Here is a 26,274-nt window from a genome sequence, read left to right on the forward strand (position 1 = left end):
TGCTCGGATAATGTTGTAAAAGTAAAAATTTGGGATAAAATGTTGAATCATTTTTCGTATTAAAACGTCTTACATTTGCGTATTTCTAAGTAGTTCCAAATATAAAAAACTCATTCCTATCTCAAACTGACAACTTTATTTCGTTCATTTACTGTGTGATTGCGTGACACGAGTACGTCGATTGATTCAAAAAATTCTTACACCCAGTTGTTGTACGTCCGTCTGATTCTGACTCACTTATCTCGGACATAAGTGCCCTTTGTGCGGCCATATGCCAAATCTCTACGCAGGTCTAATACGTCACGTTAACGCGCATTTTCATTAACATTGAATATTTCACTTCAGGACATTGGCTGATAATGATGACAGAATATGTCGTAGACAAGCGTACCTTATCGTTTTCTAGGAGGAATCAAATAATTGCTTACTTTGCTAACCTTTAAATATTTGGTAGAAAAATAGGAATCTTACTCTAAGAGATTTTCAATACTATAATAATTTCATGTTAATCGAAAGATTTTCCTTAATTCGAAACTGTTTTATCCAAGAGCTAATAAACAGATTTTATCCTAAAACGTGTTTCTTGGATAACTTTAAGTAATTAAATCAGATATAACTGCATGTTAACTATTTCGGGCGATGTAATTATTTGATTTTTCCTAGACTCCAAAGGAAACGCTTAATCAAACCTTTCAATAGAACCCTTATTTGCACCGAAATCTAAAATCGATCGCAATGTGTTCTTGGTTGGCACATCGCGGGAGATATAACAGAGTTATGATTACTCCTCATTCTAACTTCACCTTTGGCGCGTAACAATAATGTATAAAGGTGCCGTTAGAATTAAAAGTACGTGTCAAAATTACGCATGAAAAACGCTTGCGATATATTTTCTCTTCGCAAAAGTGGAAAATTTATAATGTAAAATCTGGAAGAAGAACGAGGTGACCTTCGTGAATTGATTTTCATTTTGAGTGTGACAAGTATCAATTCTTGATCAAGTGGAACATTTGACAAATTATAATACAAATATTTGTATATTTGTACATTTGAATAAATAGAACAGTAATAAATATCCACTAAAATAATGAGTTTTACTATATCTACCAATCGGTAGATATAGTAGTTTGGTAGATATAGTTTTACTATATCTACCAATCGGTTGTATTACATTGGATTTATTTAAATCGTATTTCAACAGATTTATATACTTAACATAATAGAATTGATTTTATCATATCATTCAACATCACTAAATTGTAGTATGATACATTTTCAAAAAGTGACAAAAGAATATGCTAAAACAATGTAATAGTTACATTTTATTTGCATTCAAAATGAATAGAGATTTAATTGAGTTTGAAATAATAAACCAATTTCATCGATAGTAAACTTAATACATATACGTACATATATGAATGTGTGTGTGTATGTGCGTGCGTGCGTGCGCGCGCGCGCGCGTGTGTGTGTGTATAAAACATTAGTGTATTATCATCAATAAGAAAGTCACAAAATGTTACATAATGAAAAATAACTGTATAAAAACGTTCGACACTCTCAAATAGTATAAATTTGTAATGTTACATCGCGGATATGATAGAATTATAATAAAGTTGTAAAAAAGCATGAATTCTTTACATTCTATACATCTTTATACACATTACTATGTTTCGCGATATGTTTCCAATTGACATTCAAAATAAATTCAATTACTGAGAATATATTAAATTTACCTTCACTTTCTTTACACTTCTAAATTAATAAACGAACTGTAACTGTAAATTACGATTATAATTCATAAACGTATTCTAATAATAAATTACAAATCTTAATAAATGTATCACACACATTTTACTATTTTAAAAAATTAAATCTCTCCACGATAAAAATCAAATACTGTATATTTGAACATATATCTATTATACTGTCACTCTCAAAAATATTTAAAACACCTCGTTCCGGAAGTAGTGCGATGAAGTAGATTTTTGTGACAAAACAAGACGAAAAGAACACCTGTCCACTGTCTCGTTTATATCTTATAATTTATTCTTTCCTTAATGTAATTGTATCACGATGAAGATGAGCAGGTGTTCTTCATCGTACACCTACTCTATAGAGAATGACTAGGCCATATGAATATAACTAAGGAATTCGTTCTGTATTGCGGTATAGTTTTAGAACAAAGTGCAGTGTGAAACCTATCTAATTTATCTCAGACCATTTTTTCTTTGTTTCGGCACAATCAAACAAATATTGTACTTTTGTACGTACAATTTCCTTCACGCCGATAAAGATTAGGTCTACTGAATTCTGTTTTCTACTTTATTTTCCCAAAATTGTCCCAAGGTTTATTCATATGGCTCAATATTTTCAGTTCTACAAACTTTATTTATTTTCAATCAACCTGATGTGTATTTTCAGCGATCCTTTTTTTAGTGTCTATGACTGTAACCAATATTGTGGAAAACCAACTTTATATTCTATTCTGGTTCCTCTCCCTCGCCATCTGTAACATAAACAGTAATTATAAATGTATTAGATACATTAGATACATTAGAAACTTACGTATAATAAATCTACTATTTCTATTACATTATAAATGTAACAGAAATATTAAAGAAGAAAAATATCGTCTATACCTTCACGATCCACTTCATCATCTACCAATAAATCATCCTCTTCGTTTACTCCATCATCTTCATCATTCACAGCCTCTTCTTCCTCATCATCTTCATCTACATCATCTTCGACAACAACTATGCTATCATCTCCTTCCTCACCTTCACCTGCTTCATCACCTTCGTCCGCACCACCATCTTCTTCTTCTTCCTCTTCTTCTGTATCGCAATCTTCACCATCACCTTCAATGCCATTTTCAACATCCATATCTGGTGCCAAATAATACTAAAACCAAATAATTTTGTATACAAAATCCAAATTTTTTATGTGATGAAGTCCAAATATTCAATAATAATAGATCTTTTCTTTTAATTATAATATGAATAATTTTACCTGTAATGGATTAGGCCACATATCATCTTTAATTAACTCTGCTATTTCATCTGAACTTGGATCTCCATGATCCGTAAACCAATCAAAAAATGACCTGTGTTTTAATGGCCTTTTACGACCTTTTAACGGGGCTTTGGTTTTTGCTCTTTTTGTTAAATCTGCACCTTCTTTCCAACGTATAGGTGTACTTTGAGATGCTGGATCTCCTGCAAAAATGCAGGAGATACATCAAAACTATGATTATTCAACAAGGGGTTTAACATCCACTTACAACTTCTTCAAATTGTTTGTGTTATAATTATAAATAAGACAATACAATAAAATTATTTTTTAATTCTTTCTATCATGTTAGATATAAACCTTATTAAAAAAGCTTATATGTATTTGAGAATGTATACTACAAACTTTGTCATTCTGTACAAACAAAGCCTGTAATTTTACTTTATTTAATAACTTATTTATGTTACTTATTACTTATATTACCTACATTGTTTGAACATATAATTTAATATTGAAATTAATTAAATCTGTATAAATAATTTAATATTATTCTATAAATCAGTAACTTTTGAAAATTATATTAAAGATTAAAATTTTATAGAATATATAGTAAGAAATCATAGTTTTAAATATAAAATAAATAACTAATCAAAATTGATAAAATTAAAGTAATGTTAAGAGACAATTTATAAAATAGAATTTAGATTTAGAAATGTGCTCACCAGAAGAACCTAGATGAAACTCCTTTGTAAGGACGTCATTTTCAAAATATGGGTTTTCATCAAAATGAAAATTAATTCTATAACCTGATTTAATATCTTCAAATTCTTCAACTTCTAATTTATTTAAAAATCGAAGCGCATCTTCTTCATCTTCTTCCAATATTTCTGCTATTTCCTTATTGTTTACAAACTACAGATTCACTAAGGAAATGTACATTAACTTGTCATATCATATCTTTAATGTTACGATTTATCATATTTAATCTTCATAATGTACAATATATTAACATATACATACATATTATTATGTTAATGTTATGGACGACTTATTTCTGAATAGTAGAAGTATAAAATTTTATATTCTGGTACTTTAAAGTAATTTTGAATGTAAATTAAATAGAACTACATATAAACTAAAAAAATAAAAAGAGATAGGAAAAGAATAATTGTTCAATTGATCTAACATTGTAAACATAGAAGAAAAGATCATGAAAGAAGAAAATATTTACATTTGAGTAATATGAATTACTAATTAGAATATACAACAAAAATATACTATAAAAGAAAAACATCATTGTAAACATAGAAGAAAAGATCATGAAAGAAGAAAATATTTACATTTGAGTAATATGAATTACTAATTAGAATATACAACAAAAATATACTATAAAAGAAAAACTACACGCATATTTAAGGTAATGAACCGTATTACTAGAACAACGATCATGTAAAACATTTAAAAAAAATAAATATATATTGCATTCCGCGTGACCGCATGTAGTTATACATACTTCTATAGGTATACAAGGAGGCAAGATGGCGACTAGCGCCGGTGGACGCCGGCATTGCCGAGAAACGTCAAAGATATATTAGTAACTATTATTAGCGAAACCGTAATGTCATCATATGAAAGGATACAGCAGTGACCCAAAAATTGGGTATCCTCTTAATAATGTCATTCCGTTTCTGGAAATAGGGCTTACGCAACTTATTATACTTCTTCTCGACTTCGAGGATTTCATCGCTGGCCTTCTCATTGAGGCCATCGATTTGATTCTGACACCCGTCAATCTCTTCGAGTGTCTTTTGTATTTCAATGTCGTAATCGCGTGATTCAACACCCTCCCCCGAACCTGGATCCTCTAATTCCTTGGCTTTCTTGTTCGGCGAAGCCATCGTTCGACCCGCGCTCTTGTCACCACACCACTACTCTCTGTTTATTTTCAGTACGCACTCACTCCGCGTTCGTCACGCTCGTGCTCGTGTCACGAATTCGCGGCGCGTAAGCAAGCTAAACTACAACCATAGGTTTGATACCTCATCTAGACGCGAAACTACGCTACTCGAAAAACGAAAGTCTTACTACGTTATCTGAAACCATTGTGAAATGTAGAAATTGTAATATTTCGTTCCGACGAAATATTTTTATCACATCGCATTTCGTATGTTATGTGTAACATATAAATTCTACTTTCCCTTACATAAGCGTACATTTTGAAAAATATTCAAGGAATAAAATAATGTAACGATATGTATACGCTTTATAGCTTATATCAATTATATATACAAAAGTATGACTTACAATATAAAGATAAAAAGATAAAAAGATAAAAGACGACTTTTCAATATAAAACGATATTTATATTCACCTTATTGTATAAATAGTATTGATAAACCAAAACCTAAAATAATAATTTAAAAATATTTATAAATTAATGAATTGTTAAATTTTTTAATTCTTTAGGTTTTAGACTTTTATTTGAGCATTTGAAAAGTTAAAAAATTTTGTCTAGAAACCGAAAAATTTATCGGTCGAGACATAATTAAATATCATATACAGGGTGGTTGGTAACTGGTGGTACAAGCGAAAAGGGGGTGATTCTACGCGAAAAAAGAAGTCGAAAATATAGAATAAAAATTCTTCGTTTGAGGTTTTGTTTTCAAGAAAATCGACTTTGAATTTTCGCTCGGTACGCGTGCACTTTATCACGTCTCGTTATAACGAATCTCACTGTAGATCGTTGTCTCGATGGAAAAATTTACAAAAAAAAATTTTTAAAAATTTTTATTCTACATTTTCGACTTCTTTTTTCGCGTAGTCACTCCCTTTCCGTTTGTACCGCCACTTACCAACCACCCTGTATATACATAATCTATACATACATACATTTCAAACGCAAATATGTCAAGATTAAATGTTGAGTGGTTATTAAAGTCGGTGTATTTGTTTTTTCCTGTTCTACAAGAACACTGAAGAATAAATATAGAATCAGGTTCTGTTTAAAAAAATACTAGTAGCCTTAAAATCCCATCAAAAAATTATCATGAGGAAAAACTATTTCCACCGTCAGGTTCTAAAAATTCCCAGATATTCAAGTCTGTAATACATCTTTTCAATAGTTAGTCACTATTTGGTCCTTATAACATTTTAAAAGTAATCACTAAAAATATTTAAACGAAAAAGTTGAATGATCTTTTCATATTGCCTCTGTGAATATGTTTTGTATGTAATATAGTAACTGATTACTTTTAAGTTTCAGGTATTTCAAAAGATATAATTTTATGTATTATTAATACATTTCTTTTCCTTTGTTCATTATGATCATTTAATTATTCCACGTCCAAGGTATGTCGAGTATTTATAAATCCAAATAGTTGCATCTTATTATCATATATTTCATTTTTTCTGTTTACATCAAATAGAATAACATATTTACCTTAAAATTGTAAATTCGAGTAATAAAATTATAAAAGCACCAATACCTTGAAATACAGTTTTAATAAAGATATAGTAAAATGAATAATATATAAACTACTTATAACATTAAAATTTTGCATTGATAAGTTGCTGATATAGATCTATGGCATATTATTTAATATATTTTAAAACTAAATATACATATACATATATATATGTATATATGTATATATATATATATGTATAATTACATTTTGTATTACAAATAACACGCGTTATTGCTAATACGCAGTTAATATAAAACTTATTGTTAATCAATTACAATAATTTTTCTTCACATCTAAAATATAAAAATAGTAGTTATTGATTGATTCTACTGCAATACTAACGGTATTTGAATATTAATAATGATTTGACATATATAATATATTCGCAATTTCTGATGGTTTCACTAATAATAATCATTTTGTAGATATATTGAATATGATTAGAACTCGTATAATTGATAAAATTGGTACAAAGTTAAAAATATTAAATTACTTTATATATATATATTTATATATATATAAAGTAATTTAATATATTTATTTGTTTATTTATATCATAGAAAATTTAGTTATACAATGAATTAAACTTTCGATCTTCTACTATATAGAAGAGATGAAACCGCTTACAAAATTTAATACTATTCTCATTGCATAATGAATACACAATTTTACTATTCAAACAGCAGTCTGTTTGAAAATTTCGCACTACGTTTCTTAATTTTTCTCTATGTTGTTTACTAAACTTTACTATTAAACGCTCAATCTTCAATAAGTTTTACAATAACCTCATTTATAACAATTTTCCTGAGAGTAATATAAAAATAGCAGTATGTATCTCTTTTTTCTAAGATAGTTTTCATAAAAAGTTTAATGACAATATTTTTTAATCATTATTACTATAATTTACAAATGTTTTCCATTCAAAAACGTTTTCCATAAAATGCTTATTATAAAAATAAAAATATTAAACTTTGTACGTTTTTAAATTTAATGTACGCTGTTAAAGAGCATGAAATATTAATGTTTAGTGTTTTTTCTGCAGACAACGTTACAAAAGATACATTTTGAGTATGTAAAGGGATCATCTTAAAACATTTGGAAAAAAAGGATTAAAATTGAAACTTTCTACTAGTATACTGTAACTGCATCTCTTTTTGCTGCAGAATAATTATGTAGAACCATTCTTTTGAGTTTGCAGCTTTTTTCTTTCAAGAAACAGATTCTTCATATCAGCTAATGCTTTTTCTATTTGTTTTGCAAATCTAGCTGCATTCTAAAAATAATTATATAAATATTTTAACTATGAGTGAAGTAATTACATAATAATAATAATTTATATAACTGCTTACTGTTTCTGGAGAATTACGTTTGCATGAAATATGGAAAAATATAAGATTTTCTCCAGCAATAATATACGAAACGCCATAACCATCATCAGCTACAGGACCAAAGCCACCTCCTGCAGAGATACAATTTGGATGTTTTTTCAAGTTTATTAATGATGTTTGCCCATGTGGCGTTTGTGAAGTAGATAATTTCCATGGTTCACTTAAAACTTCCTAAAGGAAAATTTCTTTGAAATCGTCTGAGAAAAATCATATAATTGTATTTCTTTCTTGCAAACATTACCTTTAAGAAAGGAGAGTCTACTTCTAAATATTTAGATACTACATATAGACAAAATAAATGTCTATCTATTCCTTTACCGCACATAGCATCTTGATAACCTTTTTGATGCTGTTTTGCTGCTGCCATCAATAAATCATACTTAGTCTCAACCTGTAAGAAGAATACAAAATAAATTACATAATACTAAAATAAATAAGTAAAGTTAATTAAAACTATAACTTTTTCAAATTGTTTAAAAGACACGAAAAACAAATTATATTACTATAGATATTTATATAGTTAATTAGTTATTAATACATGACTCTGTTTTAATTAATTGAACTCTAAATAAATATCAAGGCATTTTAGTATTTTGATAAAAGTTGATACTTGACAAAGAGTATGAAAATATTAAAAGTTGATATGAAACCAGAAACAATAAATTTCTATTATTAAATTATGCTAGAAGAACTTTCTGACATAATTAATTATATACATTACATTACATTAATTACACATATACATTACATTAATAATTAATTATATATATTACATAATAATAGTAATAAAACTCAGTAATTATTTACAAACCGAACGACTTCACCGATTTCAATAATCTTGAGATGTCAAGGTCAACATTTTCAACTACTTTTCCCTCTATAGATGTTACCGCTACTCGATTTTAGTTTCCAAGATATTTGCAAAACTTTCTGTTTCGATAATAATATGATTTTGATAATCGAATAATCGCTTTTTCCAATTTCGGATATCAATAATATAATATAAAACTTACTATGAATTGTATTTGTCTTATTATTTAATACCCTAAATTATTTCACAGTAGCGTTATCATCCCACAATTATCTATGCCAAATCGATTTATTTTTATCTATGCCTAACGGATTGCTTTTTCCTTTCTTATGCGAATTGAAAATGATTATCGAAAGTAAATTAGGGTCATGTAAAAATACGGACATTTTAACATCATTCAAAATCGGTAAACCCATCTGCTTTGTAAATAATTATCAAACTTTCTAATATAATAGAACTATTTTAATATAACATATTAAATGTAGCACATTAAAGTTTTTTTTTACAGTAAACCTGTTTATAAAAAACATTAATTTCATACCAAATTATGTCCTGATAATTAACTGTTACGTTCTGATTATTGAATTGAATATCAATATCACAAAATATTTTGAATGAATTTTTTGAAATAAAAAGTTCGAGAAATCGAGATTTTGACCAATATTAAAAATTTAAGTGCAACAACTTGTTCCTGACAGCTTGAAAAATTGTAATATAAAAACGTTTACACTGATCTATATAAAACTTTTGGTCCAAATAAATTTTATAGTATTACTTACAGTTGTGTTTTTACTCTCCATTGCTTTTACCCAATTCGTAGATTCAATTGTACATGGCCTCACAGTTTCTGTTCTTCCTTCCCGAAACAGTCTGGTCATAGAAGCTTCATAAGTTAAATTAAATTTACCAGAATCACGGAAATACGCTAACTGTAAGGCCATTTGTATGTATGCATCTGGTGACATTGAATTAACTTTCATAAACCCTTTACCGTACGCATCATGTACATAAATACGTAATTCGACATCATTTAATAAGTTCTGTGCAACCTGATAATTAAAAATGTTGTTAATATAATCAACTTTTTATTGCACAAAATAAATCAGAAATATCAAATGTAAGTTAGTATTTTAGTCATGGATTTATTAATAATTTTGAATTTTGATAGAAAATAACTGTAAATATGCATGTAAAAAGAAGTTTTTAATTTCATGTCTATTACTTGGTTTGATTCTTCAATTGCGGCTATGCACTTTGGATTCAAATCCCACTGAAGTCGAACAGGAGGTGGAGGTGTGAACTCTGGTACTCCCTTATTATATCCATCTTCCTTATATCTATAATACATTTGAGCAATCTTTCAAAACATGCAATATGAAAAAGTTGTAAAATTTTATATTAAATATATGAACATATATTAGTAAATCATATTTGCACAAACAATATAATATAATTACATAATAAAACACCAACAGCTTTTTAAGAAAGTTATTAATGCATGAAGTGTAAAAAATAGTTATTAGATTATGTACATAGATTAAGAATAATAATTATTTGAATACTTATGTAGCATTTGATAATTAAAGACAGAGAAATATAAGAAAAAGAATTACCCCATTTCCACATCATTAGCGATAACATATTCCCATAGAGATCCCATAATAGGTGCATCAGCCCTAACAAGCATATTGTAAACAAAATTTTTTTAATTATTGTGCATAAAAAAGATATTAGAATTCTACCAATTAATAGAAACAGTAATGATAAAGATGTATACATAAAACAGATGAAAAGAATGTAAGAATATTTACAGATTTTCAGAGATCTATAATCTTTATATCTGAGAATTACACAAAATGTGTAATACTAAGAGTTACTCATACGTAGAAATAAATTATAAAAAAGTACTAAACAATTGTATGTATAAAAATATAATCATATCTTTATTTTATTTTTGATTAATTTTAAGCATATTTTATGTACTTGTGTTAAATAGATATTCCTGAAACTAAGAACATGTTATGTAAAAGTTGAATAAATTTCAGGAATCTTCCAATTATCTTCAAATAATGTATTGCAATTAGCTTACGAAGGATAGGTAGAGTAGGCAAGAAAAGCAAGAGACATGAAGAACACCCCAAAAGCTATGAATTTAATTTCTTACTCTCTATTGGTGATCTCCTGAGATATCACGTACTCCCACATATGTGACATCACTGCAGCATCTGCCCTGCTCATTACTTATCATTATGTATCAATTTCAATGTATTATGATTTTTTAATAATCAAAGTAAAATATTAATAGTCAATTAATTTAACTTTCAGATAACAGATTATAAAAATATATCACAATATCACTTGTGATCTGTGCAAAGCATTACATATATATACAATTTAAAATCCTACTTACATAAGTACAAACCGTACTTACATAAAATCTTTGATATGTAGAATTCTATGTATCAGATGATAACATATAATACAACATTGTTGTTGTATTACATGTTGTATTAAATTTGTAAAGAACAGAGAGCACAAAAGCAATATTGAAATATTATTCATTTATAAGGATTCATGGTGAATTTGGAGTAAAGGGGGCTCATTACGAATTTTGATGGGCTTTGTTCTAATTGCATCATTTATATATGTCGGGGTATCATTAGAATTTAAGGCGCGTAACGATTCTTCGTTTGAATTAGCCATTGTTTTATGAAACAGAGATTATATTTACGCGAATATAGAAGATTTTACAAAATATTATGAATAATGAGTTTGTTTAATGAATGATAAGATTAACGAACGATAAGTTTAACTAATGATTAGATTAAAGAATAATAAGTTTAACGAATAATAAGAGGAACGAATAATATGTCTTACGAATAATAAATTTAACGAATAATGAGATTAACGATTAATAGATTTTACGAATAATGAATTTAATTAACGCTATTAACAATGTTCCGGGGTTCAAACGAATCCACGGTCAGCGGGATAACTCTTTACTATGCGTAGAATAATTTTAAACACAAAAAAATACGATTGCTGAGACACTCGGTAAATTGCTCGATGCACTTACACTTTCCAAGGCGATCACACGAATGAATATCTGATGAAAATCTTTTTCGCTATACGACTGCATTTGTTTGTTATATGCTCGCTGGAGGCATCGAGAAGGTTCCAATCGTCGTTGCTAGGCAGTTTCTGTCAAAAGTTTGTTGTATACTCTTTGGAAGCATCGAGAAAGATCCAAACGCCGTTGCTAGGCAGTTTCTGTCTGGAGTTTGATTCCTAATACAACGTGTGTCCCATTACATCGACATCTCCAAAGTACAATTCTATGTGCTTTCTAGGGAGAACAATACAACCGATCCACACCTTCGTCAGGCAAAACGTTTATCCCGTGACCGTGGCTACGTTCGGCGACCAGTTGTCATCTCGAACACACTTTCGCTTTCACAAATATCAAACAATTACAAATGACAATTGCTTAATTACAGCTGTGATAAAATCTAGGCTAAAGCATTAGAAGACTTCCTCAAAATTGCAAAGGGAAGGCTCCGGTTTTTCTTTCATCTCCGACATATATAAACAAAATAAAAAAAATGAGTGGTCAAAGCTGAATGACATACAAAAAAATAAAAAATAAACAAAATGATACTATCATATGATATGATTGCTAACAATCTTTTGAACAGCTTCGTGTTAACACTTTATATGGATCATAAACGATAATTTGACTTGTCATGAACACTAACCTTACTGGGTAAATAAATGAACGGTTTCAAAATTTAATTTAAAATTAATTTCAATTCATTGTTATTTCTTTCGTTCATCCAACTTTATTCTTAATTCTTATATTAACAAAAATTGGGAAATTGATTAATCAGATAATATAAAAATTTACACAAAGTTAGATGAACAAAAGAAATATAACAATGAAAGTACAATTCTAAATTAAATTTTGAAATCAGTCGTTCGATCGGCCCTGGTAAGGTAAGTATTAAGGGATTAAGGAGGTTAAATTGCAATATTTTTGACTAAAATAACTAAATTTAATAACTAAAATAATTTAACTAAAATAATTTAACTAAAATAATAATAATGAAATTTCCTTTTCTTTTAAATATACGAATATCCACAAAAATCTTTATACAACCTACAAAAAGCACATTTTTATTAAAATTAAATGCTATAAAATTTTTCTGCAAAGTCAGGACATTCTTTGTCAAGATGATGAAGAGCTGCTTTATTATTGCTTCGTATGTTAAAAAATAAATATGTTATCACATACGTCATTACATATATGTATATACTTTATTTCATAAAAGTGAGTTTCTTACTATATGTATGAAGACTTTTGTGGATGATCATATATCATTTATATATAAAGAATTATGAGATAAGGTCATAATTGCTTCAAAATGCTTCTACATTTATCGTAAAAGTTTAGCTGATATTAACAAAAAGTATTTAGTTTATGTCAGAAAAAATATAATTAATATATAATAATATATGTACCCATTTCATCATAAAACGTTTTTCTTTCAATTATTTGCTTATTTTATATATTACTTTCTTGTATAGTTTATATAGTTTAATTATATTTTTATTTTTTACATATCTTAATATAAAAAGACTCACCATGAATGTTCTGCATTAAAGCCAGTCTGTAAAACATATCAATATATAGTAATTATTTATAAATTGTACTATATTGCTTTCGAATAATGTTTTCATGTAATTTCACTTACTCTGCCATTACTTCCTATACATAAAGTAAATGATTTATCGAACCATCTGTCATATCCTTTACCATGCAATAAAATTCTACCATATTGATCTAATTTATCTGGATCTTCCTAATGATAAAAATTATGTATAAAAATTATGAATACGATACAAATTTACAAATAGGATAATTCTAGTATCACTTACTGGATCGTATACATATGGTACATCATCTAGTGCAACTATAAATGCTGCTTTTTCAATAAGATCTAAAGATGCTTTATTTACTCCTTTTGAGAAAAATTCTTCTCTAGCTATTGCCCATGCAGTTCTTTCACCAGCTGTTAATGCAGCCAATTTCTCTTCACCTTCTGATGGTTCTGATTTATCATCTAAAATTTGTTGCATTTGTCTGAAATAATGAAAAATACAATATATGTACATAAGAATACAGAACGTCTGTTTTAAGTGAATATGGTAAAATATTTTCTAAACAATGTTATATAAAAAGAATATTCTTAAAAAAGTATGGTATGGAAGGAGACATAATGTTATTATAAATTATATTTACATGAAATGAAATTGATACTTATGGAGTAAATGCATATATTATAAGTGTATCTTGTTAATCCCTATTTTATCTTTTAAATATAAGTACTTTAATTTTTCTTAAATCACAATTTTTTTTATTCTACTATAAAGCAGGGAAACCTGTGATTTCTATAATTAGAAGTAAGTTCAAGATTATAAAAGAAAACAAAATCACAAATAAAATATTTCAATAGAATAAAAATTCAAAATATGTATATATATATATATACAAATGTTTAAACAATTTTTAATAAATAAATCTTCGAAGGTATAATGTCTTACATTTTTATTTTTCATTTTGGATAATAAAACTAATTTTATCATATATTTAATTGTATAATGTACAATGTATTGTACATTATTCTTAATGTATAAATTGTATGATGTATAATGCACAAAATGGATCTTTAATCATTACAGTAGGACTAAAATACTTTTAAACACGTTACAATATTTCACTTACATTTCAATTTCACAAGCTTGAAGGATTCTGCTTTTGTGATAAATAAGGACCTTGAAATATTTTCCCTTGTGATATACAACAATATGTTTAGAATCCTGATAATGTACAATTTTATCTGTTTCAAGCCCTGGCACTCTTGTAGTATTGAATAGTCTTTCGTATTGCCATGAACAGAGAGGCACCAAACCTTGAATTAATATCTACAAGAAAAAATAAGTATTACCTAAGGATTTATATATTGCACTGTTTTAAAATATAACAAAATTTTAATAATTTCCATCTATTATCAAATAAAATTTAAATATTGGATTATTTTGATAAAGCATAGCGAAGGTATTGAAATTATGTAATATCGGTAAAGAATAGATCATAATAAATATAAATTCAAAGAATTATTTATTAAAAATATGATTTAATATATAATCAATACAAAAATATTTAATTAAGCAGAAGCAGAAGAAAATATTTTACTTATAAAAACTTATTTATATACTGACCGGTTCTAATTCTTGGCGTTCAATGAGTCGTCGATACTGCAGACACGAATAAATAACACTTGCAGCACGGGCAACTTGTACATGAGTAGGATACATAAGAATCGCATCAATACCATAAAAGTTTGAATTCACCATGATAGGAGATCGCCCACGTAAATAAACATATTCTTCCCACCAATCAGAAACATAATTAGTGGCCCACCAAGATTTTAAAATCAAATAACGTTGAAGCTTCACACCAATGCCTCTTTGAAACTCATTTGCCAATGTCTCCATTCGAGAATAATTTTTATCGTCAAGTAATGGTCGAACACTGCGTAGGTACTAATTAAATGTATATATATTTTTATTAATATTACGTTTAATTATATCATAATAATAAATAACTAAATGAACATATCTTAGAGAAAAGGGTGAAAAATATGAAAGACCATCTTTTTTTCTAAAAAAGTGAGTACTTACTCACGGCTTATATAGGATTACGAAATATTCTATAATCTAACCCGTTTCATTGTATTTTCCACTAAAGGTAATGGTAGTCGTGGCAATGATCCTTGAAAACTATACAGCATTGGTTTGTGCCATCCAAAGAACAACTTCACTAATGTGGACCACAACTTAGTAACTCTTGAAGCATTGGACCTTTTTTCTCTTGACTCATACATCCATCCTTTGTACATAAGTAATAACTTCAAGATGTATCGCATTATATATATTACTATCAACCACAAAAACAACCCAACTATAAATGATCCTGCTAAGTGTGCTAATATTGAAGATCTATGCAATGTAAACACCAGCAGTGTAAGCTTTTATTAATTCCATTAACAATTACACAAAAATTATATTAAAAAAAGATAATTAAACTTACCCTGAAAGATATGGTGCAGCTTTTTCAACAAGGTCATAAGGTACTTTGTAGCCAGCAAAATGTATTGCAGTTACCAAAGCTATAGTGAACCATAAACTTTCTAAGGAGGCAGGGTATACACCACTTCTCAAGTTATTCTGAAATTCATTTAATTATTTTCTTAAATGCTTCTTTATTATTATTTATTTATTTATTACTTATTAATTTATTATTTATTATTATCTATATTATTTAAATGTACTTTAAATTAATGTTTATTTACTTACAACAAATCTAAAAAATCTTTTCTTCCAAGAACGGATACCTGATTGCCATACTAAATGTAAAACTTCTCTATCAAAATTAACATCCCATCCCTCATGAGTAATAGAAAAACTAAATGCTACAGCTGAATGTGCTTCCGCCATATCACTAGTTATATGTTATAAAACTGAAATAAGCATAAATCAAATTTATAACAACGATAGTAACAATAATTAGTATTTAAAAAAAATACATTTTTCTTCTAACTTTAATCTAATCTTTATACATATATACTTTCCACATTCAAGATATACATATATGTATTTGCTTATAATTTGTATAATTTCTCTGATATTTCAGTAAAAATTTATTTTTGGGTACTATAAATCCAAACTAAATGTACAAATATATTTCTGAAAATTTTAGTGTCATTTGTTACGTAATTTAATAAAATATGGTGATATTTCTAATGTTCAATAATAGTTGTAAAAAATAATAATGCAATTTTCAAATATTTTAATATATAGATTTTATATATGCACATTATACATTTGGATATGTATAAAACTTTATCCAGTTATTAATTTCTTAAGTATAAAAAAACGTCTTATTATTGTATTACTGTGCATATGTATAAGCTATCATATTTTAGAAAACATTAAGTGCACACTTATAACATGACTATATCATATGTTTCATTCTATAAGTCTGTATTTGTGTACTTGTTACGCATAACAAAGAAAGATTATTAACATCAGTAAGAACTATCAAAATTGTTAAAATCAAGTATGATATACAAGCTATCTGAAGGTATCAACCATAATTGTATCATTTTTAAATAATTATTTCTAATTATATATAAAAAAATACACTTTAGCTTACGATAAAAGTTTAAAACAGTTGAAAATAACATGCACGTATACTTTCAAATAGAAACGGTTCACTTTTACGCTTCGGTTATATAACCTTGGACTTTGAACGATGCTCGTCTGGTTGGAAAAGTGGTCGTAATTTTAGCAAACAATTACTTGATCTCACTATACATTCTAAATCCACTACACATATTATCCACTGCATACATAGTCTACACATATTCTAAAATAGTATTTATTATGAATTCTATAATATAGGATATCTTGATCATATTAAATAATAGTGTCTCCCAAAGTTTTTGTAAATTTATATAATATAGACCTCTTTACTTAATTTAACTTAGCAATGTTCTCTTCCAAGTGCTTTATGTATTCTATGTATTCTCAAGTATTCTATGAATTTTTTTTTGCTATATAAATATAATAATATATTTCCAAACGAAAACATCTTAAACTTAACGTTCAACTTTCTTTAATTTGTATATGCAGACGTTCGTGAGTACTTTACGTATAGAATATTGAAATGACAGATAATTTAAATAAAAATGTAAATAAAACAAATCAAGAATTTTGAAGCTGTTTCTTCGCAAAGTTATTTCTTTAAAAACAGATAACTAAAGTTCATAATAATTCATTATCAAAATTATTTAATTAAAATAATTTTCAAGTTAGATTAGTTATTTAATTTATAAATTAATTATGCGAACGCACGTACTCTTATTGAAAACAAATTTTTTTTTAAATTGATAGGAAAGCTATTACCGTTATTTCAAGCAAAGATATCAAAGATCATATTTGCCATTAATTTATACATCTGATAAAATTTACGTATTATTGCCATAAAAATTAAATATTCAGATATGTACTTATGTATGTATTTATGTATGAGTGGTAATGTATCTTGAATCATTTGCAACTTTTTAAAAAAGATACTATAAAGAATATGTTATAATGGGAGGATATGTTGCTTATTTTCCAATACCAATTCCAAATTACATTAGATTCTAATATAAAATATTTGAAATTTATAATTCAATTATTATTTCAGTTAAGAGAAGACAAATAGGAATTAATTGTCACGTATAATTGTTAAAATATTCAAAGACCTGTGTATAAACTTTGAGACCAACAAAATTAGGTTAGTTTTAAGTTAGTTTCCTAGATATCGTACTAGTTTCATTTATAGTAATTATCTTGCGCATCTAGTTATATACAAAATTGGATATTTATCATTCCAAAATAGAGATACTGAAGTCTTTGTGAAATTAGATAAGATTTTCTCCAAAGAACAAAGCATCATTATCCATTTTTTAATTTGTTATTGCTATAACTCATTGTATGAAAATATTGTTTTTGGTCAATAATCATATCAAGTAAATCATATTTTTATGTAATGATATTGAAACAACCAGATAATTTGTATATAAATCAGAAAAAGTTAGAATGTTTATTATTATTACTAATTACAATTTTCATTTACAACATATTTTATAAGTGTAAAAAGTATTTATGTATCGATGCATCTATGTATATGTATATGTGTATGTATGTGCTACAATTGTGGCTTCTTTAATAAGATCAACTAGCCTATTTCCTCCTAATCTACAATATCGTACTTACTATTAGAAGGGAAATAAATAAGTGGTATGAAAAAAGATGTATTAAGTCAAGAACTTCATTATTTAAATGACACTACACTATATTTCATTATCATTCTTACTTCCTTTATAGTTTACAAAATTGCTAGGTCACCATTAATTAAAATACAAATTGAAGGTTATTTTGTATGTATAATCAAAGGCCAAAGGCATACAGATGTATGTATGTATGTGTGTGTGTGCGCGCGCGTGTGTGTGCGTGCATGTATGTATATAATGCATTAAGCAATATATCCATGACACTACTTTTCACATTCCAAAGTAAAAGAATTATATATGTATAGCTGATATTTATCAGTGAGTCGTGTTGCTGCAACTTCAGGACTGTTTACAAACGTTGCGGCACAACGAGTATAATAGATAATGGATTCAATCTACTGTTTTAAAAAATATACTTTCTGTGATGAAGAATTTACATAAGTTACTTTATACAATTTATTCCCCAAATCACCAAATAAAAATATTATAGCATAAGCGGAAAATAATCTCGTTTACAAATTAAACTAATTAATCAGCTTTACCTTAGAATATCTATTTTATATAATAAATTCACTACCTAACAGCAAATACATGCATGTATCGAATGATACATAAATAGTACCTTTTAGGAATACAATATTTAATTGCTAGCATGGAACTGTATTATAACTTGACTTTTATGTTTATTAATAAGACATGTGAAATAGAGCCTACGAAGTGATAGCACACTTCAACTATCGTCTAGATTTCTTAATTTTCCTTGAGTTGTGCAAATATAATGTATAGACACAGGCAGTCATTATTAACAATATTACAGATATTCGTTATAAAAATGAGATTGCAACAAAAATTAAACAACGGGGAAATTCAAAATTCAAAACTGTTGTTGGATAGTTATAATATGAAAAAAGAGCAAACACTTCTATGACTTCTGCGTGCTGTATTGAATTTATATTTCATAACATGTGTAATTATTCAGAAACTGAAGAGAAACATTCGTTGTTCATTTCAAATATATAAGAATATTAAACGGTTAAGACCGAAAAAAAACTTGGATTAATAGTAAAATGTATGAGGGATCAAATAAACCTTATAATAAATGCATAACATATACAGTAAAATAAAAATATTCGAGATATCTCGTATTAATCTACGAGAGATAATTCAGATGACTTGGATTATTACTATTAACACATATAAAAAAGAGGATTTTGATCATGGAAGAACAGTGTCAAATGGGTAAAGGCAGTGTTATGTTTTGGACGAGTCTGTGATGAAAAAACTGATACGGTATTAATTCAAAGACAAAATAAATAGCATCATTTATCATAATTTGATACAACAAAAATATTGTTTTCCAACACCATGATACTATAATTTCTATGTCGAAATCGTGAATCCCTATCAAATATTAAGGCTTCGTATTCATATATGTAACTCGCTACTAGCAATAAATCGAAGTTTTATTTGGTGCTTATTATCTCTATGGTAATTCATCATCTCCCACGTGAATGTATTCATAATTCTAACTATGCCAAAAGTATATAAATTTCCTTTTTTGTTTATAAAATTAGTATTGACTAGAGATTGCCAATGCTTAATGACATGTTTATAATTCATAAGAAGCTGATTAAAAGAAACATATAGATGACAAAGCTTATTAGTTCTAAATGAAATACGTAATTTTTTTTTAAATCACTTGTATCCATTAACTCTACGTTCAATATCGAGATATGATATATTTACATATCTTAGTATTGTTTGTTTTTCTTTTTAATGGTAATTTATAATTTTTGTGTTTATTTCATATTACTATATTAAATTCAAAAATTGAAACTTTGAGCAAAACATTATAATAAAAGCGTAAAGTTGAATTTTGACATCACACAAGATCATATTGAAAATTTTACTGGAAAAACGAATTATTTTAATATAAAAGACAATCATAAAATCATTGCAGTTTCGATATCGCGTAAAAAAACAAATATCTAAATAGATATTCCGCTGAATTTTATCATATCTGAAAATCCCTTAAATTTGAATACAAAATATTAATTAAGATTGATTCAAGACTATATTAGTACAAATTAATGTGCACGCACATACACTACACATACATTTGAAACATTATTACGTATATCAAGTATGTAGCTACAAATTTTAAGTATTACCTTAAAAAAACGCGTAGGTTTTAAAAAAGATATAGAAATATAATAATGTATGATGTAATACTTTACGAAAATCAATTTTTACGAAAATTGTTTATCAGAAAATTAATGTTTTTTATAAAATATTTACAATATATATATATATATATAATATTTATACTAATAATCTTGTAATGCATACGAATATAAGTTGGAATATCCATATGGAATATTGAGAATGCAAGTAATCTTCCAAAAATATTTTGAATCTACATACTGGGAATTGTCAAATTTGTTATATGTAATAACCAATATATCATTATTACTATTATCGTTGTTGTTATTATTATTCTTAAACTATAATAATAATGAAAAAGAAATTTAATTAGAAAGTTATTTAACGTATCATGTTAATACATTCATATGTTATTACGTAGATAATTTATTTAGTATATTATGAAACCGAATTCAGTATATGAAATATATATTCTTTAAATTATATAAATTTTATAAAACATAATAACTATGTTCTTGTTTTTAGAAAAAGGTACATTCCTACTGTATACGTATATTGTTTCTTTTGTATATATAAAATGGAAGCCAAAGGTTATTAGCCTTAAGAACTGAAACTTGTATTCTGATTGGTTAAAGTGAAGGGTGTGCGTCAGTGCGTGGTCGTGCCTCCCATCTTGGATTTTTTTCGCGTAAGTAGGCCAAAATAATTTACTTAGTCGCTATTAATAAACTGCCATTTTCCCATGTGTTGTTTATATTTATAAATAAATAGAAATTAATTATCAAAACATTACCCCGGTTAACAGGAATTCCCGTGGCGTACACAGAAGTAAATTTTATGGTAGATATTTCACAAAGTAATAGGATTGTAAATCTTTGAATATCTCTCAATCCTTACACACCTTTCGTTCCACTGCCTCCACTACGACTTCGTATATAATGTACTATTCACTCAGCCTTTTAACCCCCTCCCTATATTCACAACTGTATAAAATAATCAAGTTGCCAACTTGTTGGCTAAACTAAACTATAGAATGCTCATCACTTACACGTTAATATCTTTACTTGTATATATTAACTTGCATATATGTACATATATACGATGCAACGACGATGATAACGAAAATATTACCTATAATACACGAAAGGATTCCTTATGCATAATGATGATTTACTCGGCTAACAATTATTATTTAGTCGATTAACAATAATTTAAAAATTTAATAAATTATGTATTTATTAACACAAACAATATCACTTTTATTCAAATAACAATTACATACGCACGCGCGTTCATACGCACACACATACACACATGTATATACTTTTATTTATGTACATTTTTTTAGCTAAATATTATCTTAATTCTTATTTGTTTAATATTTTTACATTTTATCTTTTGCTCAGATAAATAATAATTTTCAGCGATGTTGTTTTCGTATATAATTATCAATATTTAATAATAAATATGGTTATTATGAGTGCGGTAAATATGTGTGTTACTTACATTATACTATAGAGTATGCGTTAACGATAACAAAAACTAAGATTGGCAATACTGAAAGTTAACAAGCTTATAATTTCTCTTTAAAAACAAGTTATCTAAAAACATAAATGTTAAATATATACTCATATATACATATGTTAATATTATTTTAATTGTTTTCAAATTGTTATGCTATATGTTTACTATAATAATTTACTTATTGAGATTATAATATATTATATTATATGAGATTATATTATATACCAATTTTATTAATTTCATGTTATCATAATTTTAGTGTTATCAAACGGACATACTTACTTATCCGTGTGCAAATAATTACGTATAAAGTATGGATTCAATAAGATTCGGATTATTAACAGGTAGTTTATTACATTGTTATTACATTGTTATTTTAAAATTGTCCAAAATTTGATTTGTTTATAAATTTTATTTGTTGATTCACTTTAATAACACCATAATATGTAGTAATTTACAAATTTTATCATTAGTTAGTGATAGCTGCTATAAATGTGAAAATGAAGATAAAAGTGGATATGAAATAGAACAATGTATTAAAGATGAAAAGTCTGATATTGCAAAGATTTTAAGAGGTGAAGTATGTTATAAACATATCGTTCCTGATGACAAATTTACAATAAAGGTAATTATTTAGTATAGAATTTCATAACTTGATATGTATATGTATATTTTTATATGCATAGGAATATCTAATTTCATGGAGCAGTAATGGACAAGTAGATGTTATTCTTACAATCGGTGGAACAGGATTTTCTAAAAGAGATGTAACTCCTGAAGCAACAAAACAAATTATTCAAAAGGAAGCTCCTGGAATAATTGCAGCTATGCTAATATCCAATCTAAAAATCACTCCATTGGCTATGTTATCTAGGTACAATGTTTTTTATAAAATTAGATATTTGAAAATTATTCATTGATATCATTATCTTAACTTGTCGTGTTTTCATATTTTATATTAACGTTAGCATATATTACGGTACTTCATTAAAAAATTAGAAAATTTGTTGAATCTTTTTTGTTATTATTATTTTTATTGATAACAGATATTGTTATTATTATTTTTGGGTAATTATTTATAGAGTACGATAATATTAACATTTTTGTTGTGATATTAACATGTTTTTTGTCTTGCTTCTTAGTCTAACTAATATAACAGATATTTTTAAAACAGTAACTTATTTCTTTTTCTAACATTTATCTATTTACAAAGTTTGTTTTGTTGACAAGCATTTTCAAAATGTATGTTACATGCACACTTCATAATTTTTTTTCATTAATACACGTTTTTCGGTAGTCTTTAAATGTATATTTTAAATATATGTTATTAAGAGGTGTATGTGGAATACGAAATAAAACATTGATTATAAATTTACCGGGATCACCAAAAGCTGCAAAGGAATGCTTAAGCGTAATCGCATCTGCTATACCACATGCTGTTGACTTAATTAGAGATAATAAGGAAAGAATAAAAGATACGCATGCAAATGTGCAAAATAACATTGTTGCAGAAATTCCCTTGTCACAAGGACAAGATAAAATTACGGTAAGGTTTTATTAAATAAAATCTCTTCTAATTAAATGAATAACTTTTCGTGCATCGAAAGAAGAAATATACAGAATGTAAAAAAGTTGATTTTGTAGAAGATTTTTAGGGAGATATTACTCATAGATTTCTTTATAGATGGAGCGATAGATAAAATTTTGGATGAAAAATACCTTTCAAAAGATATTTGATATTTCGGCAATAACTCAAACATGCTATAGACGTAAACATAAATATATGTAAAAAGGAATGTATATGTATATTCTTTTTCTACAGTCATGTTTAGCTAGTATAGTTGAACGCAGTAGAGAATCTCCATATCCAATGATTTCTGTGGAAGAAGCTCTACAGTTAATACATGAACATGCAGAACTGTTAAATTTGAATGGTACATCAGAGGAGGATCTAGAAAAATGTCATGGCAGGATATTGAGTGGTGATCTATATTCTAAGTATGATTTACCACCATTTAGAGCCTCTATTAAAGATGGTTATGCAGTCTTAGCAAGCGATGGAAAAGGCAGAAGAAAAGTACTAAGTGGAATAAAAGCAGGAGACACTGTAAGCAATATCTTCAACGTATTTTGATATAACTAATATAAGATTTCAATATTATGAATTTATAGGCCACTGCGATTAAACTTGAACGTGGCATATGTGTAAGAGTAAATACAGGTGCTCCAATTCCAGATGGTATGCTTAATATGCTCAATTGGAATAATATTTTTTGCCATTTTCTTATTATTTTTTATTTAAAGATGCAACAGCAGTTGTGCAAGTTGAAGATACTAAACTTTTAAAGGGAACTTCAGATAGTATGGAGGAGAAGGAAATCGAAATTATGACAGAAATACAACCAGGCCAGGACATTAGGTATCTTGTTTTTAGTTATATGATGTTCGTTAAACAATAATATAATAGTTATTCTTTCTTTTATTTACTTTAAGGCCAATTGGTTGCGATATTAAAAAAGGAGAATTAATTTTGAAGTCAGGAACAAAACTTGGAGCAATAGAATTAGGGCTTGCTGCTGCATGTGGTTACAAAAAGATATTAGTCACTGATCTTCCAAAAATTGGTGTATTATCTACAGGAGATGAATTACAATGCCCTGGGACTACTTTAATGCCAGGACACATATATGATAGTAATAAAATTACATTATTAACAATGTTAAGGGAAAATGGTTTTGATCCTTTGGACATGGGCATTGCATTGGATGAGTAAGTTTTTCTTTATTTATATTTTGTTTCCTATATTTAAAAAACGTTATTTTAGTTTAATTGTTATATGTTATGTAGTGAGAGCATTATGGTACATAAGATTAAACATGCTCTAAAACAAGTCGACGTACTCATAACATCGGGTTCTGTATCAATGGGCGATAGAGATATGCTGAAGCCTATTTTACAATATTATTTTAATGCTACTATACATTTCGGTAATATCATTATTTAATAGTATAATTATGGTTATACACATACAATATGTATACAATAATTTTGAATATTATAGTAAACATTTGAACATTTAAATTTTAGGACGAGTAAACATGAAACCTGGGAAACCAACTACTTTTGCAACATGCTTTTTCCAAAATAAGAAAAAATATTTATTGTGTTTGCCGGGTAATCCAGTTTCTGCGACTGTTACTATGAATTTATTTGCATTGCCTTTACTAAAGCAATTATGCAAAGACTTTTCCATGCCAACGATTGTGTCAGCAAAAGTATGTAATGTATTTATGTATTTCGAATTGTTAGTCTGTATAGTATTTAATTATATTTTGATGATAGTTAATGTCATCTTATAAGTTGGATCCACGTCCGGAGTATGCAAGAGCAATTTTAAAATGGAATGATGTAGATACTTTGCCATTAGCTTACAGTACTGGAAATCAAATTAGTAGTAAATTACTTAGCTGTAAAAATGCAAATGCATTATTAATATTACCAGGATGTAAAGCAGAAAAAACTGTATTACAACAAGGGGAGGTGGTACAAGCAATGTTGTTGGGATTTACGCAATGGTCATAATTGAATAAAGACAAATAGGAGGGTAAAAATGAAATTGTTATAAACACTTTATTATCCTATATTTGGTTAATGGAATTAAAATATAATATAATATATGTACATTGTTTATACATATAAAATATTTGTATATAAAAGTTTGTTAAAAACAAGGTGTAGTTTTGAAAGTATATATTTGTATATATATATTCGTGTAATGTTCATTGTAATTCTGCAATAAAATATTTTTTAAGCGACAAAATTTTGTATAAATAAATTTATATAAATCATAGTACATTATAATACATTATAATTATATATATATATTTATATAACATTTATATATTTTGTTCTATTCCTTATTCTCTCTATATGTATGTCTATATCATTTTACGTGAAGAAGAGATGAGAAAAATCTTTACTGCTGTCTGCTACTGAGTTTAAACGAA

General features: G+C 27.0%; 3 protein-coding genes across 9 annotated transcripts; 1 reads left to right on the top strand and 2 right to left on the bottom strand.

Moving 5' to 3' along the window:
- Positions 1–113: 113 nt before the first annotated feature.
- Positions 114–5,013, bottom strand: Set (NAP domain-containing protein SET). Of its 2 annotated transcripts, none has more exons than XM_033342695.2 (5): positions 4,653–5,013; positions 3,735–3,924; positions 3,013–3,218; positions 2,640–2,904; positions 114–2,506 (listed from the first exon to the last, which is right to left on the bottom strand). In XM_033342695.2, the coding sequence occupies exons 1-5, from the start codon at positions 4,908–4,910 to the stop codon at positions 2,481–2,483; spliced, it is 945 nt and encodes a 314-aa protein (XP_033198586.1). In that variant the 5' UTR covers positions 4,911–5,013; the 3' UTR covers positions 114–2,480. The 2 variants fall into 2 exon arrangements, with proteins under 2 accessions (XP_033198586.1, XP_033198587.1); XM_033342696.2 differs by having other exon boundaries at positions 3,013–3,209; positions 4,653–5,011.
- A 1,376-nt stretch (positions 5,014–6,389) lies between these two features.
- On the bottom strand, positions 6,390–21,706 carry whd (carnitine O-palmitoyltransferase whd). Of its 5 annotated transcripts, none has more exons than XM_033342686.2 (16): positions 21,645–21,706; positions 16,095–16,258; positions 15,829–15,965; positions 15,461–15,737; positions 14,958–15,281; positions 14,461–14,660; positions 13,614–13,818; positions 13,430–13,537; positions 13,320–13,345; positions 10,843–10,908; positions 10,292–10,354; positions 9,901–10,015; positions 9,458–9,727; positions 8,109–8,258; positions 7,829–8,038; positions 6,390–7,752 (listed from the first exon to the last, which is right to left on the bottom strand). In XM_033342686.2, the coding sequence occupies exons 2-16, from the start codon at positions 16,233–16,235 to the stop codon at positions 7,648–7,650; spliced, it is 2,397 nt and encodes a 798-aa protein (XP_033198577.1). In that variant the 5' UTR covers positions 16,236–16,258; positions 21,645–21,706; the 3' UTR covers positions 6,390–7,647. The 5 variants fall into 5 exon arrangements, with proteins under 5 accessions (XP_033198577.1, XP_033198574.1, XP_033198573.1 ...); XM_033342683.2 differs by having other exon boundaries at positions 21,537–21,694; XM_033342682.2 differs by lacking the exon at positions 21,645–21,706 and adding an exon at positions 16,954–17,103.
- On the top strand, positions 21,413–26,087 carry cin (Molybdenum cofactor synthesis protein cinnamon). Of its 2 annotated transcripts, XM_076619056.1 has the most exons (12): positions 21,413–21,431; positions 22,527–22,611; positions 22,741–22,892; positions 22,954–23,141; positions 23,600–23,813; positions 24,090–24,374; positions 24,440–24,506; positions 24,572–24,686; positions 24,761–25,036; positions 25,115–25,254; positions 25,355–25,542; positions 25,610–26,087. In XM_076619056.1, the coding sequence occupies exons 2-12, from the start codon at positions 22,581–22,583 to the stop codon at positions 25,847–25,849; spliced, it is 1,896 nt and encodes a 631-aa protein (XP_076475171.1). In that variant the 5' UTR covers positions 21,413–21,431; positions 22,527–22,580; the 3' UTR covers positions 25,850–26,087. The 2 variants fall into 2 exon arrangements, with proteins under 2 accessions (XP_076475171.1, XP_033198580.2); XM_033342689.2 differs by lacking the exon at positions 21,413–21,431 and having other exon boundaries at positions 22,350–22,611.
- Positions 26,088–26,274: the final 187 nt, after the last annotated feature.

This window comes from Bombus vancouverensis, chromosome 6, assembly GCF_051014615.1.
Source record: "Bombus vancouverensis nearcticus chromosome 6, iyBomVanc1_principal, whole genome shotgun sequence".
Lineage (NCBI taxonomy): Eukaryota > Metazoa > Arthropoda > Insecta > Hymenoptera > Apidae > Bombus > Bombus vancouverensis.

What these genes read in the sequence shown, in the direction of transcription:
- cin (XM_076619056.1), top strand. Translation starts at nt 22,581, where the DNA reads ATGGATTCAATAAGATTCGGATTATTAACAG. An exon ending in GAATAAAAGCAGGAGACACT is followed by an intron (nt 24,375 to 24,439) that starts GTAAGCAATATC and finishes ATGAATTTATAG; the next exon opens with GCCACTGCGATTAAACTTGA. An exon ending in CAACCAGGCCAGGACATTAG is followed by an intron (nt 24,687 to 24,760) that starts GTATCTTGTTTT and finishes ATTTACTTTAAG; the next exon opens with GCCAATTGGTTGCGATATTA.
- Set (XM_033342695.2), bottom strand. Translation starts at nt 4,910, where the DNA reads ATGGCTTCGCCGAACAAGAAAGCCAAGGAATTAGAGGATCCAGGTTCG. An exon ending in CCAATTTTTGGGTCACTGCT is followed by an intron (nt 3,925 to 4,652) that starts GTATCCTTTCAT and finishes GTGAATCTGTAG; the next exon opens with TTTGTAAACAATAAGGAAAT. An exon ending in GTTTCATCTAGGTTCTTCTG is followed by an intron (nt 3,219 to 3,734) that starts GTGAGCACATTT and finishes GCATTTTTGCAG; the next exon opens with GAGATCCAGCATCTCAAAGT.
- whd (XM_033342686.2), bottom strand. Translation starts at nt 16,235, where the DNA reads ATGGCGGAAGCACATTCAGCTGTAGCATTTAGTTTTTCTATTACTCAT. An exon ending in CAAGCTTGTGAAATTGAAAT is followed by an intron (nt 13,819 to 14,460) that starts GTAAGTGAAATA and finishes TCATTATTTCAG; the next exon opens with ACAAATGCAACAAATTTTAG. An exon ending in TAGACTCTCCTTTCTTAAAG is followed by an intron (nt 8,039 to 8,108) that starts GTAATGTTTGCA and finishes ATTTTCCTTTAG; the next exon opens with GAAGTTTTAAGTGAACCATG.